The sequence below is a fragment of the Salvelinus fontinalis genome, chromosome 11 (assembly GCF_029448725.1).
Source record: "Salvelinus fontinalis isolate EN_2023a chromosome 11, ASM2944872v1, whole genome shotgun sequence".
Lineage (NCBI taxonomy): Eukaryota > Metazoa > Chordata > Actinopteri > Salmoniformes > Salmonidae > Salvelinus > Salvelinus fontinalis.
Window position 1 is genome coordinate 31578057 of NC_074675.1, and position 17334 is coordinate 31595390.

At 42.9% G+C, this 17334-nt stretch overlaps 1 protein-coding gene across 2 annotated transcripts; it reads left to right on the top strand.

Annotated features, from left to right (window-relative positions):
- The first annotated feature begins 279 nt into the window (after positions 1-279).
- Positions 280-11236, top strand: si:cabz01007807.1 (uncharacterized). Of its 2 annotated transcripts, XM_055938395.1 has the most exons (37): positions 280-996; positions 1221-1289; positions 1920-1985; positions 2681-2743; positions 2842-2895; positions 3043-3972; positions 4076-4141; positions 4264-4320; positions 4495-4548; positions 4660-4719; positions 4893-4928; positions 5054-5125; positions 5226-5276; positions 5351-5410; positions 5510-5566; positions 5645-5740; positions 5835-5885; positions 5974-6039; positions 6141-6242; positions 6406-6462; positions 6572-6637; positions 6731-6787; positions 6889-6948; positions 7026-7085; positions 7227-7328; positions 7424-7474; positions 7601-7663; positions 7774-7872; positions 7965-8024; positions 8192-8257; positions 8357-8461; positions 8547-8597; positions 8679-8759; positions 9254-9325; positions 9451-9490; positions 9615-9672; positions 9819-11236. In XM_055938395.1, exons 1-37 carry the CDS (start codon positions 994-996, stop codon positions 10567-10569), a joined length of 3912 nt encoding a protein of 1303 aa, XP_055794370.1. In that variant the 5' UTR covers positions 280-993; the 3' UTR covers positions 10570-11236. The 2 variants fall into 2 exon arrangements, with proteins under 2 accessions (XP_055794370.1, XP_055794371.1); XM_055938396.1 differs by lacking the exon at positions 5351-5410.
- Positions 11237-17334: the final 6098 nt, after the last annotated feature.

A 17334-nucleotide genomic window follows, 5' to 3' on the forward strand; every position in this document is an offset into this window, starting at 1 on the left:
TCATCGGGGCTAATATACTGTAATATAAAAGTGGTACTTTATGTAGAGAACCAAATGATGTGACTTCATATTGCAATGCAAATTACATTTTACTTCACCCAAGTTATTTGCAATACTTAAAGATAATTGCATATTTTCAGAGATAGAGCCAGAATTCAATGATGTAATGACATTATGAAAACTGCCCTAAACAGGTTTCATTGCGAAATGATACAGGCACGCACGCACGCACACACACACACTCGCTCTGCGAAATGATACAGGCACGCACGCACACACACACACTCGCTCTGCGAAATGATACAGGCACGCACGCACACACACACTCGCTCTGCGAAATGATACAGGCACGCACGCACAGACACACACTCGCTCTGCGAAATGATACAGGCACGCACGCACACACACACACTCGCTCTGCGAAATGATACTGGCACGCACGCACACACACACACTCGCTCTGCGAAATGATACTGGCACGCGCGCGCACACACAGAGATTGAACAACATTTATATACACATCCATCCAACATCAATTTAAATCACTGACTCCATTTCAAATGAACATACGTTTGACCCCCCTCCTTCTAGACAGAGGGACCATTAGAGATGAATGCACACACACATTTACAAGCCACCTGTAGTTTTAGGCCTACTAGCTAATATGTATATAAATAGGCACACATGTTTCTTTCACCTATGTATGGGAACACAACACACCCGTGCGCGTCATTGACTGCACATTCTCCTTGTGGCGAGGACAACTGGTCGGGTCGCATTTTATCGCTTGAATGAAAAGAGGAAGGGGAGGGAAATCAAACACGCCTACGTGTTCTGTCCATCAATCATCCAATCACCAGTACATGCAGCGTTGACCGCTTGCCAAACCGCGCTGTTGGAAATACTAGTTTGGCAACTAGCGAGTTCATTTCAGTACAAACTTTCGTTTAGTGCAAACAATAGCTTACTGGATCGGATATCAACACAACGACCATGGTGAGATCAAACTAATTTAAATGTTTTCATGATAAGTGATAGGCCTACCATGGAATTATTACGGACACGTGCGTGTGCGTCAAATCGCAACTCTTTTAATTATTAAACTCTTGAATAATTCTAAAAGATCATTTCAGTTCAATAAGAGTAGAACGTCCAACACTTTACTTTTCTTACAAGAAGATCAAACTCCATTGTGTTTTGATGTGTACTTTCTCTGTCAGGATAAGGAGGAGGAGATGGAAGGGGCACAGAGTGAGCCGGTGGAGGGGTTTTTGGGGGAGAGAAGACCGGTGAGTAAGAATCTGAACCATATCATGGTTCTAAATATGAACTTAGCCTTGAGATGCGTTTGTTCAATACCTCAGTTGAACTCCTCTGACCTCTTGTGCCCTAAAATAAAGCTTCTTGACTAGGCCTATTTTAAACCTTGAATTTACTGTACAAAGTATGTTGTCAGGTTTTTACCCACAAAGTACAGTAGTAGGCCCTACAATAGGTGAATACTTATTATATAGAGAGCTCTTTTTATTCTCATTAGCTGTAGCTCAGGAACTGTGTCGGCATGGCATTGTGTCTGACATTCTTTCAGGGCAGTTAATTGAGAAATTGTTGCTTGTGATGTCAGGTGTTCTTGATACCTATGTACTCTATCACCCTTTAAGAATATTGCGAAACAGCCTGAGAAATCAACCCACCTCCCGATACTATCAGGATGTGTAATTTGTACAGCTCCTTGTTGGGTTGTCTGGTGTAGTTTTGCTGACCATTTTTTGTACACAACACAAGGTTAATTATCCACTATAGACACAGTAGACAAGCAAGCACTGTACACACTTAGAGTATAGACAAGCAAGAAAGCTTTACCTATAGGAATTCATTCATGGAGTCATATTTTAATATTTGTTTTTAAATTCTTTCAGAGCATCATGAGACTACAGGGGATGCTGAGGAGAGTTTCCCAAAGTCCCTTCCGCAAACAATACAGGGTAAACAACGCTGACACACAATCTCCAATCAAAATCAAATGTATTTCTAAAGCTCTGTTTACATCAGCAGATGTCACAAAGTGCTTATACAGAAACCCAGCCTAAAATCCCAGCAAACAGCAAGCAATGGAGAAGCACGGTGGCTAAGAAAAACCCCCTGGAAAGGCAGGAAACTAGGAATAAACCTAGAGAGGAACCAGGCTCTGAGGGCTGGCCAGTTCTTCTGGCTGTGTCGGGTAGAGATGAGAGAGAGATATGAGAGAGAGAGAACCCCCCCACAAACGCACAACACAACAGCAGGTCCGGGACAGAGTAGCACATCTGGTGAACAGGTCAGGGTTCCATAGCCGCAGGCAGAACAGTTGAAACTGGAACAGCAGCATGCCCAGTTGGACTGGGGACAGCCAGGAGTCATCAGGCCAGGTAGTCCTGAGGCATGTTCCTAGGGCTCAGGTCCTCCGGGAGGGAGGGAGGGAGGGAGAGAATTAGAGGGAGCATACTTAAATTCACACAGGACACTAGATAAGACAGGAGAATTACACCAGATATAACAGACTGACCCTAGCCCCCCAGCACATGGTCTATTGCAGCATAGATACTGGAGGCTGAGACGGGGGGGGGGGGGCTTGGGGGACACAAGCTCATAGAAGGGATATCATAACACTCTTTTTAAAATCTTCCACATTCTCTTTCAGACTCCTATCCCCTCCACTTCAGAATCCAGAGATTCCTCCACTAATGACACTCACCTGAATCAGGTTAAACTGAATTATCGGGCAACTATTAATGGTAAATGTTTAATCAATTTCTGTTTATTTGTTACCCAATTTTACGCTTTAATCTCTCTCTCTCTCAGAATGGAATCAATCGGGGCTTGTCAAAAGAGAATCCATTCTACTCTCATATGAAAGTAAGTCTTTATCAGGTGACATTGCATTTTCACCAGATCTCTAACCTTACCATTTGTATGGTGGTATGACACATAATACTATTGATAATGACTGTTTTGTTTGACTTATGTGTTCATTTGCTTACATGAGTTCTTTTTTACCCACAGGAATCCAACAGTGTGACTATTGACGGGGACACTAAGAATCAGGATTCAGAGGTTCTACGTCAGCAGAGTTTAGTCACCATCGTTGTTCCTCCGCCTGAGGTTCGGAGCACACCAGAGGACCTCAGACCTGACAGACAGACAGACGACAACCTTCAGACCACACCATCTGACCAGCAGACGTATATTTTCAAAACCATGTCTGAAAGACGGTCACCGGATCTCTTCCGAACAACGGCCCTAACTCGAAACACACCAAATGTGAGCCATAGTCCTTTATTTGTCACAACTTCTGAAAGACTGGAGCTTTGGACAACTCCTTCGAACCAACAGGACCTATTCAAAACTCAGCCTTCAAAAACACCAAATCCATTCCAAGCTCCTCCCACCATGGGAGAGTACCTATTCAATGCTCCTCCCACCAAGGGAGATGACCTTTTCCAAGCCCCTTTGTCTATTCAAAACCCCTTCCATTCCACTCCTTCTGACACGCCCAATCTCATTCAAGCCACGCCTACAAATGACCCTTTCCAAATTCCCTCTTCCAATGTGACACCAGACGTCTTTCAGCCCCTGCCTTCCAGGACATGGGACATTTTCCATTCCTCGCCCAATGACATCTTTCAGAGTGCTTCTTTCAGTACTGTCTCTACAGTCAAACAGTCCACACCTTTATTCCAGACTTCGTCAGGGCAGAAAACAGACATCTTCTCAGGGTCAGATTTTGAGAAGACTGCTGAGGTCTTCAATGCATCACTCTCCAACACGCAGGATTTCTACCTTGCAACACCCTCTGATGAACAGTATGATATCTTCCTGATGACCCCTCACGGAACCAAACATGTTCTCCAACCCACCCCTACTGCCTTGAAACATGGTACCCACCATGCCAGATCCCTGTCCCCCACGCAGGCTTTCAATGGTTCCCCCCAGGTAACTTACAAGTCTTTTTTTCCTCACGTCTTCGTACAGTCTTTGATATCCGTGTGACCTCTCTTTCCATCATTGCAAAGAGTGACATGTTGTGACCTCTCAGGTGAAGACCTCCGACAGCCCTCCCAAACCACCTCCTCGAAAAAGTCAGCCCAAGTTACCAAGTCGTGTAAGGACACCACCACCCATTTTTATTTGTCCCTCCTTTCTCCATGTATGTAAGCATACCAATTATTGTAATGTCTGTCTGTGATTCACTTGTATCTCATTGGGTTTCTACTATGTCTTTAGACCGAAGCTGAGCGACCAGATCCTAAACCAGCCCCTCAAACGAAGAACACAGCTCAGGTAAGTTTCTGTGCCAAGTAAGTCTATACATACTAAGTCTATTCCTACCACAATCAGTTGAACAGCCTTTAAATGGCCGAACTTTTCTACAACTTTCAGTAGACAAGACAGTGTCGTATAGGAACATGTTATCTCTCTCTCTGTTGATTTGAGAATAACATTCTGGTTTTACAGGACAACAAATTTGAGGAAGTGGAGGTACTTGAGAACATTCTTTGGACTGGCCAGGTATGTACTAGAGGGGCACCACTTGGACAGAATGAATGTTGAACTTTTCTCTTTGTCTGTCTTATTGCTGTGTGTACTGAACTGGGTTTACTTTTGTTAAACCCAAAACAGGAGAGATGTGTTGAGGATTGGCCTGAAAACAGTCCTGAGCTCAATCCTGACTGGAAACCTGTAAGAAACATACTAATTGAATGGCTTTTTCTACATGTTCATTGTTTGCATTAAATGATCAACTCCTTGCCACACTCCTACCTATATTACTGTATTTTATTTAACATGAATCTATTTTACATTGACTAGCCTAAAAGTTAATTAACTGTTTGATTATCTTTTTCCCTCATCAGTCTGGCAAACTGAGGCTTAGGAGGGAGTCAATGAAGGTAAAGTCACCACATCACAGTTTTTCAAAAATGTGTGCTTAGTGATGGTCAATTGATACTGAAGGAGTGACTGTGGATGCTATTTCTGTTCCTCGCACATCTGCTCTCGCTCTCTCCTCTCTCAGGTGGCAGCAGACTCTGATGGGGGGAGTGTAGAAGAACTGGAAGAGAATGATGCCGGAAAACGTGCGAAAACTGTATGTCTTACACTCTATTTGTTCTGTATTTAAGTTTCTGTTTCTACATTTTATATCCTTTTGTTTTAAACTTTTTACACATTTTCCTTTTTTATTTCAGAAAAGGGGGAGGACATTCAAGGCATCCTTTCTTTCCAGAAGAGGGTCAAAGGTAAATCAAACTTTTTATGAATTATGTAGATATGTTCTGCTGCTGTAGTCAATAAACATGTTTTTATTCTATAGAATAAATATTCTGAATACCTGAAGGATCGTGACAGCGGCACACTACGTCGAGGATCAAAGGCGAGGACTGTGTTATCTTTGATTAATTGTATGTGTGATTGTGTATGTAGCTATATGGAAATGCTTATTGTCAATGTTGAATGTCATTTTTTGGTTTAGGAGAGATTTTCTGAATCCAAGGATGGAGAGGGCAATAGTCTCCGTTGGCGGTCAAAGGTGAGTGTGTTCCTGTGTAAAGATTGTAATGAATTAAGATGTCTAATACAGTATTAATTACTTTAACGTGTGGTCCAGGAAGGCTTTTTGGATGAAGACTTCCCAAAGAAAGGGGTAGATGTCTTCTCTGCAGATTACGAAGATAAGGAGAATTACATGGAGCACGGCAAGCCGGTATTTCTTTTTAACCAGTTAGTTTTGAAAGACTGTTTGTGTAAATTTCGTTCATGTAGTATTGTAATAGTTTGAACTTCCTTCCCCTTAACAGAAGAAATCATTCAAATTCAAAATGCCCCTTGTGCACCGCAGAGGATCTAAGGTATAATTGAATATATAATTTAGGGAAGGGGTGTTTAAAATAATTTTACATTTGTTGGAATAACTTGTTTAAATTCTTTTATTTTTAGGATCGATTTTCAGCTGACCATCTTGAAAAAGCTTCAGGCCTACATTTGCCTCAACATAGAGTGAATGTATATAAAACATTTTTTAGATCTGTGTTTTTCTAAACCAAAAGAGCAATATATTGGTGTACAAAATCTGTGTTGACATATTCCTGTGGTGTGTTTTCCAGGAGGGCTTGCTAGACGATGACTTTCCTCAGAAGGACGTAGGATTCATATCTGCAGGGGAGAATGAAGATGAAGAACATAATGGGATTGAAGACTCCAAACAGGTACCTATCTAATTTATATCTATATTTCTAGTTTTTTTCTTTGTTATGAAAGACTACTCATCAAAACCAATGCAGCTTTTATTGTATAAATGTTGTGCTGACAAAAGTTGCAGTCTTAACACTGATCCCTGTGGAACACCACATATGGTTTGTCGTTTAACAGGCCGTGGGTTTGGATGAGGACTCTGAAGAGGAGGAACGTGATGGGACGGGTGGATTTGTATGTTTTGTCTCGTGGTTAACACGTTTAGGACGTTGACAACTATTTCGTATGAAAAATGTATCAAACTTCTATCGTTGAGACTGTTTCCATCTGTTTTTCTGCACAGAAAAAAAGTAAAGGTGTCAAAATTAAGTTTGTGCCTCACAGAGGGTTCGCAATCTGCCTCGAAAAGGTAAGGAGGGAAACGTGTACAGTAGGCTAAATGCACGTGCTTTTGTATTAAAACTGATATAACGCCAATCATGTTTTGTTGTTGAATTCCCAGGATGAACCAACAGGCGCTCATGAATACACACCTCGCAGAGGTTCAAAGATGAGTCATGTATGTATATACTGTGTGTAGAAATACTTGTGACAAACACAATATATTTGTTTCTGTACACTTTTTCATTTGTCCATATGCAGTAATTATGTGTTTCCTAGGAGAAACCTCTTGATGAACTTAAAGGTGCCCATGGTTATACACCCCGCAAGGAGTCCAAGGTACTGTGAGTTTCTGTGCGTGTACTGTATCTATAGTCATATTTTAGTGTTTCAACATTTGTTTATTCTTTTTGTAGGTTAATATTTTTGAGGAAACAGAAGAAGTGAAAGGCTACACCCCGCAGTCACACCCCAAGGTTGGATGTGTGTCTGTCGTAATTGTCTGTGTAGTTGTGTTTGTATTTGTGCCAACTCAAATTAGTCTATGCTGTTCAATGTACAAAGAAAATGTAACATGACAGTATAAATGTTTGATTTATTTAATGTTTTTCTTTCAGCACAGCTTTTTGGATGATTACTTACCTGAGAAGGGGGCAGGTTTCTCCTCAGCTGGAGAGGTAGAAGAATATCAACAGAATGTGATGGAAGACTGCAAACCGGTACTTCTCTCTTTCTTTCACATCCCTCACTTCCTCTGTCTGCATTTTATTTAACCTAATGACATGATAAACAGTGTAAACATTGTCTTCTACAGAAGAAACCGTTCAAATTAAAAGTCCTACATATGAATCGTCGGAAATCTGGGGTAAGGTTTTTGTTCGTTTCTGTGTGGTTGTGCTTTATGTTTATATTTGTGGATAAGACCATTTTTTCTTTATCAAACAAGATGATCAAGTTGTGAATGTTGGTGCATTATTTTTCATTCTTACAGAGTGCTGAGGAGAATTCTCGGACTAGTAGTACACAACAGTACTCCCCACAAAGGAGATCAGAGGTTTGCAAATGATTATGTTTTCCATGTGAGCAAATTTGGATGCACTGTCTATTTACAAGTTAGATACTTTAGAATTTGGGACGCAACACATGTCTCTTGTTTTTGTCCAGGGGGGCTTTCTGGACAGTGATGTGCCTCAGAAGGGAGCTGATCTCTTCTATGCTGGACAGATGGAAGATGAACAGAACGAGATGGAAGACTGGAAACCGGTACTTCTCTTTTCCTTTATACAGTAGATCTTTCTCCTCTTAAACTTTGGATGGATCCCACTCATGCTCTAAATGTCCTCTCTCTTTCACAGAAGAAACCATCGAAATTTAAGAACCAACTTGCAAGTCGGCGCAAGTCAAACCAAATCCAGGTAACTATTATGTTTGTGTAGGCCCTCCGAGTGTATTGTCTGTTTATTAGAGAATGTGTCATTTTTATATTTCTCTTTTAACAAATTTACATTGCCATTATCGGCCTATAAAGAACATCTGAATTAGTTTTAAAACAAGTCTATGTACTTTCATTCCTTTATTCTAGGAAACATTTCTATATGAAAAGTCACCGATTGGTTCAGAGCGCTCCACACCTCGACGAGCATCCCATGTGAGGGCATTTCTATTGGTCCAAAGATACGTCTTTTGTGCGTACTTTAACATCTTGTCAGCGGAAGAGTGTTGACATTCCCGTGGTATTGTTTTCCAGGAGGGCTTTCTGAACGATGACACTTCTCAGAGGAGGTCAGATTTCTTCTCAGCAGGAGGGAATGAAGATGATTATGGACAGGATGACATAGAAGACTGCAAACCGGTACTACTACTACTTTATAAACATCCTTCGTTTACTGTGTGATTTGTAACCCGCTGTTAATCTATATCCCATCTTTCCTCTACAGAAGAAATCATTCAAATTTAAAGCCCCTCATAAGCATCGTAAAGAAACTAAGGTAATTGTGTGTGTGGTGTTACTACCATATGTTTACTGATGTTAGTGTCAGTTTCTCTCTCACTCTCACGCTCTCACACAGACTAAAGCGAGAGATGGAAGGATGACCGAGTACCCACCAGGAGCTACATCTAGTGACTACTACTTTTCAGAGGCTACAGAGGTACACACACATCCAACATGTACATTTGTGCTGACTCATTGTCCTACATTGGAGACAGACCTGAAACAACTGAAAACCACGGGTAGTTGTCTTGTATGACTAACATAAAAGCTTTAAAAAAAGCCCCACACACCCACGTTGTTGTTGACAACTATGGTATGGGCCTGGCTGGCTTCTGTCTCCCTCTTCTATCATCGCACTGCTTAGGACAAATTGAGTGGCACATTCCCTTCAGACATGTAACTGAACCGGATCTGCTGCATACTGTAAGAGGGATTTTAACTCCTCGGGAGAAATAGGCCTCAGAGGAGAGGGAAAGCTAGCAAAGGCCATGGTTCTCATAAAAGGCAGTGCAGACTATCCCTTTACTATCCCTCCTTTATAAGGACAGTAAGGTATGCACAGCAAATAGATTCAAACTCAACCAACAATAATCTCTCCTTACTCCCTCTCTCACTTCTTTCTCACATTGTCCCCTCTTCTCTCTCTCGCAGGCTGAGTGGCGTTCTGCTCAGATTGACGAACAGCTTGCAGAAGGTCTGGAGGATGAGGAGGAGGAAGAGGGGGTCAGTATTTGAAGAGTCAAATGTCGCTCAAAAATCACCATCTGCCCTATTTCAATGGTAACAGTTTGAAAATGTGACTGTGTGAAAGCAATGTCCGAAGATATCAGTGTTGCTCTGTCTCACAGGACACTGACAGCTTGATGGAGTGGTGGAACACTGTGGAACGTGAGTCTCACACGCACATGCGTACACATACACATGTGCATGCGCTCACAAGCACGTAAGCATGCACAAGCATGTGTTCACACACACACCCAGTTTGTAATCTGGGAATTGTCTTGTGTCTCAGAATGGGATGAGCTGCCTTCAGATGATGAAGACAAGACGGTGAAGGATGATGAGACTAGGTATGTCCTCTGTGCTGATGACAACGTAATCAGTAGTCACTCTCGTGAAACATTGCTGATGTTTGAATACTTGTTCTCTCTGCCTCCCTCTCCCTCTTGCCATGTCCTTCTGTCTCTCTCTCTCTCTCTCTCCCCTGCCCCTTAAGGTCATTCACCCTACTGGCGGAGAAGGTGCACCGCGGCCTGAGTGTCTTCAACAAGGTGTTCACGGAGCGTGCCGAAGTCCTCTGGCAGTACGTCATCAAGCTCTACGCCCTCGCCGACGACATCACCTCCTTCCATAAGAAGGCCAAGATCGGCAACATCACCGGCGGCACCACTGCCGCCGTCGGGGGTGGCGCGGCCATCGTCGGCCTGGCCCTCGCCCCCTTCACCTTCGGCGCCTCGCTCATCATCACGGCTGTGGGCGTCGGAGTGGCGGCGGCCGGCGGGATTACTTCGGCCTCGGCGACCATCTCGGACAACGTGAACAACATGCAGGACAGGAAGAAAGTGGAGGTGGTTCTGGAGGATTATGAGGCGAGGATGGAGGAGTTGGTGAAGATCTTGAGGTTCGTGTGCCAGGGGCTGTATAGACTCAGGGGGCATCCTCTCCTCCGGAGAGGAACCCAGCACTACTCTGGGGACTGGGAGGTCCGCAGGGCCGTTCAAATGGTCAGCCTAGTGGATAGACCTGTGTTGAGGGCCACAGAGGTAACAGAAGGAGCTGATGTGGCCCTCAGGGGCCTCTTCAAAGGAATGGATAAATACTTCACCAAGGACTCTCGTGAGCTAAAGAAAGGGTTTAAGAAAGAGGTGGTGTTTAAGATTAGGCAGGTAGCTCAGGTGCTGCACGAGAGCCTGGTGGAGCTGAATGCTATCAGGGAGGAGCTGCAGGATGCTAATGGAAATATATGAAACAGTTCAACTCCCACAATGCAATGTGTCTGTTATGCGACTCACGGCCCCCCTCTACTGTCCAAACTGAGGATTTGTTTTCAAGAGCTTTTGATTTTATTTTTTACATAAACCTAAAAAGGACTTTCCCAACTGTCCTGTTCCTCTTTAAACGAAAAGGAGAAACTGAACCTTGTAATAAATGAAGTTACAAACTCTGATTGCATTCCGCAATTTGGACAACTATGCAGCATATTAAGCTTCTACTTACAAAGAACTTGTATGTCTGACTTTACTGGATTGTGAAGTAGTAGGCCTAAGATCATGGATACGTGTTTATTACTAGCTTCGGCTACACATTCAGCGCTGTTTTTTAGGCACAGAGAAAATCACCTGACAACTCATGACACTGGATTTAGAGATTTAGCGTTTCGCCACTTGTGCGTACACTGATTGGTTGCTTTGTAAAGCATCTTTTCAAGTCACTTCCTTTGTTGTTATTGTTCATGTGATATATAATGTAGCCATGGATCTAATCTAGCTATTCTTTTAAAACAGAGTATATATTTCAACGTTTAATAAATAGGTTATTTATCCTGTAACCAAATGAAATGTGCAATGTTGATAACTAATAGCGTAATGAGGCAGCTATTGGAATTGTGTTAATAAAGATAATTATGCATTTGAACTGGTTGTAAACTTTTCACTTTGAACATTTCAACCTTGATTGTTACTGATGTAAATGTCAGTATTTTATCCTCGTGTCTTTTTCATCAAATTGGAAATGCCCAACTCAGAGTGTAACTAATGAGAGGGTTCGGTTAATCTCACCCAGGCGTCCTATCTCCAACCTTTGTTTCAATTTAATCTACTCACGTTAGCATACGCCATTTAGTGATGGCTGCCATTTTTCTGACTGGGATAATTCCACCTGCGCATAAGCGCTCAGTGCGCACTACACAAACTGCAGTATCGAGCGAACATGCTCCCGGAACTGTCTGAGCATGTTGACAGCTAAACAAGTCAACCAGCACTTCCTCTGGGGTCATGACCTCAGCATGAATATAAAATGTTAATATCTTCAGTTGTGAGTGATGGAAAACAAATCTGCCTCTGAAAATTTGAATGATTTAATGGATGTTTTATGCACAAAGTTGATGATTAAAGTGTCTTATTAGGAATTTTCAGATTTGAATTCTCTTTTTGGGGCTGTCAATGGGAATTGTCTTTCTCGGCTGTGATTCAGTTAAACTGCAGTACCGAAGCAATACTGTAGGTGCAGTCAAAAGCGTGCTTCCAGACCGGAACCCTGGCCCTTGGTCAGGTCATGCCCCCAGGGTTTCAGTTGGGAAGCAGGCCATCGCATGTACACAGAGGAGACTGACAGCACTGCAATTTAACGCTGAGGCCAGAAAGACAATTCCCATAGATGTCCCCATAGTAAGTCCATTTTTAAAAAGACACTTTCGTTATCACATTTGTGCCAAAAATACCCATTTAATTTTTCCATGAATCGTCTTTGAGGCAGAATTTTTTTTTTCTTCACTCACAGCCGAAGTTATTAACGTTTTATATTCATGCTATTACATGGACGAGCTTGTGAGACATGCACACATAGAAAGAAAAACAATAAATCATTCATGCACTCTCGTCCAGGGTCCTCATGAATAGAAGGGATCCAGCTTTTGTCAAATTAACAGATTTGACTTTACTTAGCAGGTTAGGAGAACTTTCGTAGCAGGTTAGGATAACTTTTTTTTATTTAACTAGGTAGGCTAGCTGAGAACAAATTCTCATTTGCAACTGCGACCTAGCCAAGATAAAGCATAGCAATTCGACACATACAACAACACAGAGTTACACATGGAATAAACAAAACATACAGTCAATAATACAGTAGAAAACAAAAAAGTCTATATACAGTGAGTGCAAATGAGGTAAGATAAGGGAGTTAAGGTAGTAAATAGGCCATGGTGGCAAAGTAATTACAATATAGCAATTAAACACTGGAATGGTAGATGTGCAGAAGATGAATGTGCAAGTAGAGATACTGGGGTGCAAAGGAGCAAGATAAATAAATATGGGGATGGGGTAGATAGATGGCTGTTTACAGATGGGCTATATACAGGTGCAGTGATCTGTGAGCTGCTCTGACAGCTGGTGCTTAAAGCTAGTGAGGGAGATATGAGTCTCCAGTTTCAGTGATTTTTGCAGTTTGTTCCAGTCATTGGCAGCAGAGAACTGGAAGGAAAGGCAACCAAAGGAGGAATTGGCTTTGGGGGTGACCAGTGAGATATACCTGCTGGAGCGTGTGCAACGAGTGGGTGCTGCTATGTTGACCAGTGAGCTGAGATAAGGCGGGGCTTTACCTAGCAGAGACTTGTAGATAACCTGTAGCCAGTGGGTTTGGCGACGAGTATGAAGCAAGGGCCAACCAACGAGAGTGTGCAGGTCGCAGTGGTGGGTAGTGTATGGGGCTTTGGTGACAAAACGGATGGCACTGTGATAGACTGCATCCAGTTTGTTGAGTAGAGTGTTGGAGGCTATTTTATAGATGATATCGCCAAAGTCGAGGATCGGTAGGATGGTGAGTTTTACGAGGGTGTGTTTGGCAGCATGAGTGAAGGATGCTTTGTTGCGATGTAGGAAGCCGATTCTAGATTTAATTTTGGATTGGAGATGCTTAATGTGAGTCTGGAAGGAGAGTTTACAGTCTAACCAGACACCTAGGTATTTGTAGTTGTCCACGTATTCTAAGTCAGAGCCGTCCAGAGTAGTGATGCTGGACGGGCGTGCAGGTGCGGGCAGTGATCGGTTGAATAGCATGCATTTAGTTTTACTTGCATTTAAGAGCAGTTGGAGGCCATGGAAGGAGAGTTGTATGGCATTGAAGCTCGTCTGGATGTTAGTTAACACAGTGTCCCAAGAGGGGCCAGAATTATACAGAATGGTGTCGTCTGTGTAGAGGTGGATCAGGGAATCACCAGCAGCAAGAGCAACATCATTGATGTATACAGAGAAGAGAGTCGGCCTGAGAATTGAACCCTGTGGCACCCCCATAGAGACTGCCAGAGGTCCGGACAACATGCCCTCCGATTTGACACACTGAACTCTATCAGAGAAGTAGTTGGTAAACCAGGCGAGGCAATCATTTAAGAAACCAAGGCTGTCGAGTCTGCCAATAAGAATGTGGTGATTGACAGAGTCGAAAGCCTTGGCCAGGTCGATGAATACGGCTGCACAGTAATGTCTCTTATCGATGGCGGTTATGATATCGTTTAGGACCTTGATCGTGGCTGATGTGCACCCATGACCAGCTCTGAAACCAGATTGCATAGCAGAGAAGGTACGGTGGGATTCGAAATGGTAGGTAATCTGTTTGTTAACATGGCTTTCAAAGACCTTAGAAAGACAGGGTAGGATAGATATAGGTCTGTAGCAGTTTGAGTCTAGAGTGTCACCCCCTTTGAAGAGGGGGATGACCGCGGCAGCTTTCCAATCTTTGGGAATCTCAGACGATACGAAAGAGAGGTTGAACAGGCTAGTAATAGGGGTTGCAACAATTTCGGCAGATCATTTTAGAAAGATAGGGTCCAGATTGTTTAGCCCGGCTGATTTGTAGGGGTCAAGATTTTGCAGCTCTTTCAGAACATCAGCTATCTGGATTTGGGTGAATGAGAACCGGTGGGTGCTTGGGCGGGTTGCTGTGGAGGGTGCCGGGCAGTTCACCGGTGTAGGAGTAGCCAGGTGGAAAGCATGGCCAGCCGTAGAGAAATGTTTATTGAAATTCTCAATTATAGTGGATTTATCGGTGGTAACAGTGTTTCCTAGCCTCAGAGCAGTGGGCAGCTGGGAGGAGGTGCTCTTACTCTCTATGGACTTTACAGTGTCCCAGAACTTTTGGGGGTTTGTACTACAGGATGCACATTTCTGTTTGAAAAAGCTAGCCTTAGCTTTCCTAACTGTCTGTGTATAATTTTTCCTAACTTCCCTGAAAAGTTGCATATCACGGGGGCTATTTGATGCTAATGCAGAACGCCACAGGATGTTTTTGTGCTGGTCAAGGGCAGACAGGTCTGGAGAGAACCAAGGACTATATCTATTCCTAGTTCTACATTTTTTGAATGGAGCATGCTTATTTAAGATGGTGAGGAAGGCACTTTTAAAGAATAACCAGGCATCCTCTACTGACGGGATGAGGTCAATGTCATTCCAGGATATCCCGGCCAGGTCGATTAGAAAGGCCTGCTTGCAGAAGTGTTTTAGGGAGCTTTTGACAGTGATGAGGGGTGGTCGTTTGATCGCAGACCCATTACGGATGCAGATAATGAGGCGGGGATTGCTGAGATCTTGATTGAAAACAGCAGAGGTGTATTTGGAGGGCGAGTTAGTTAGGATGATATCTATGAGGGTGCCCGTGTTTACTGATTTGGGGTTGTACCTGGTAGGTTCATTGATCATTTGTGTGAGATTGAGGGCATGAAATTCAGATTGTAGGATGGCCGGGGTGTTAATTTATGCAGCAGGTTAGGATTACTAGGTTGTTAGGAAAAGGGTTAGGGTTAGCCAGATCCATTCTAGCCATGACCTGCTCTCAGTGATCTCATATCACACAGCCTAAGGTGAATGTAATTTGTGTTTGTGCCCAAATCATCACAACTGTTTGAGGCTAGATAAGATAGCTAGTTAGTTGAGTGATTTGGTAATCTAGCCAGCTAACTTGAATCTAGTGGCTGTGCACATAAGTTAACATAAAAGAGAATAAGTTAGCTAGCTAACAGTTTCCACTCGATACACTGCATAAAGTGAGCAGTGCGGTTAAGATTAGGTTTAAAATCTGGTTTTAAGAAGAGAAATTGTGGAAATAGACAGGGTTTATGACTTTGTGGCTGTGGTAACAAACATTAATGATGTTTACCTTAGCTAACTAGCTTAACGTTACTGTACCGGTAGACTTGCTACTTGCTATCCAGCCAATGCTAGTAAGGGTTTGTGTGTCATCAGTACAGTAGCGTTAGCTAGCTAGTTAATAAGGACTGCTACTTGCTATTGTGTCTCTGTGAAAAAGATGGCTAGCTAACCATTTATACACAGACTATTTTCTTATAGGCTACTAGCTAGTCATGTGATGGTGTGTTTGTTTAATAGCTACTTGAATTAAGTGTGTGTGTGCTCTAAGTAGGGACTGTAGAGGTGCAGCACTGCAGTGTGTGTTTGAAGACATTCTGTGTCTGAGAGGAGTGGAGAGCTGGGAGAGTTCAAGGTGACTGTGGAGAGCGCCAGTTGCGGGGAGCATAATGCTGTACGCACACAGCCATTGAGCTATCAACAGCACTCCCTGTGGTATAGCCATCACTAGTAAGACAGGAGGGAGGAGGAGGGGTAGGAGGAGGGGTAGGAAGTCGAGATACAGGTGGTGGAGGAAGATTGCGATGAGGGAGAGTCTGAGAGTTGGACTTTCTAAGTCTGTGTTCACTGTTTTCTGTTTCTCTTTCCAAATAGCCTAATAGCCATCCTATGGAATCTGGAGACACTGTAGGATGTTTTGTGCGGAGAGGACAGTGGACTCAGTGGAGAACATCGCAGCCACTTGGCAGTGAGGGGATTCGATTAATCTCCCCCGGGCGCCTGTGTAGGCGTGTTTTGCCCCGGCTAAGAATGTATTGTATTCTATTTGGAACCGGGCTGCCTCCCGGGTGTGGTGCCTCCAGGGTGTAAGCCAGGCTCCACTGGCTGACTGCGAAGTCGGCTCATAACAAAAGTGACTAGGTTAAGCACATGGAGTAATGACTAGGATTCTTTGTTTTCACATGCAAAAGTGATTGCTTTTGATAAAAACACTTTCTACTTTCCCAATGAAAACTAGTTAGAAAATTCGAACATACAGTATCAGTCAAAAGTTTGGACACACCTACTCATTCAAGGGTTTTTCTCTATTTTTACTATTTTCTAAATTGTAGAATAATAGTGAAGACATCAAAACTATGAAATAACACATATGGAATCATGTAGTAACCAAAAAAGTGTTAAACATATCAAAATATATTTTATATTTGAGATTCTTCAAAGGAGCCACCCTTTGCTTTGATGACAGCTTTGCACACTCTTGGAATTCTCTCAGCCAGCTTCATGAGGTAGACACCTGGAATGCATTTCAATTAACAGGTGTGCCTTAAAAGTACATTTGTGGAATTTCTTTCCTTCTTAATGCATTTGAGCCAATCAGTTGTGGTTGTGACAAGTTAGGGGTGGTATACAGAAGGTAGCCCTATAATGGCAAGAACGGCTTAAATAGGCAAAGAGAAACGACAGTCCATTACTTTAAGGCATGAAGGTCAGTCATGCCTTAAAGTAATGATGAAAAAAAGTGATTGCTTTATTTGAAGAATCTCAAATATATATTTTGGGGTTACTACATGACTCCATATGTGTTATTTCATAGTTCTGATGTCTTCACTATTATTCTGCAATGAAGAAAAACCCTTGAATGAGTAGGTGTGTCCAAACTTTTGACTGGTACCATATGCTTTTATTGAAAATAGATGTGTCTTTCTGAATGATGCACCATGCTACCTTGTTGACAACATGACCGAGCAGCGCAGATTACTGTTCGATTTGAAAAGCTCCTCCCTCACAGCTTTTGCCCGTTAACGTCAAGGGCCTTAGCCGGGTGCGCCGCGGCTCTGGTTAATCGACCTCCCTCAGTGTTGGCACTACTGCCACATTACACTATTAGGAGTGTTCCAATAATTACAGGTTTGGGTGTATGTGTGTCAAAGGTGAGGG

Coding starts and splice junctions, on each gene's coding strand:
- si:cabz01007807.1 (XM_055938395.1), top strand. Junction 5,886..5,973: donor TGCACCGCAGAGGATCTAAG/GTATAATTGAAT, acceptor TTTTATTTTTAG/GATCGATTTTCAGCTGACCA. Junction 8,598..8,678: donor AGCATCGTAAAGAAACTAAG/GTAATTGTGTGT, acceptor GCTCTCACACAG/ACTAAAGCGAGAGATGGAAG.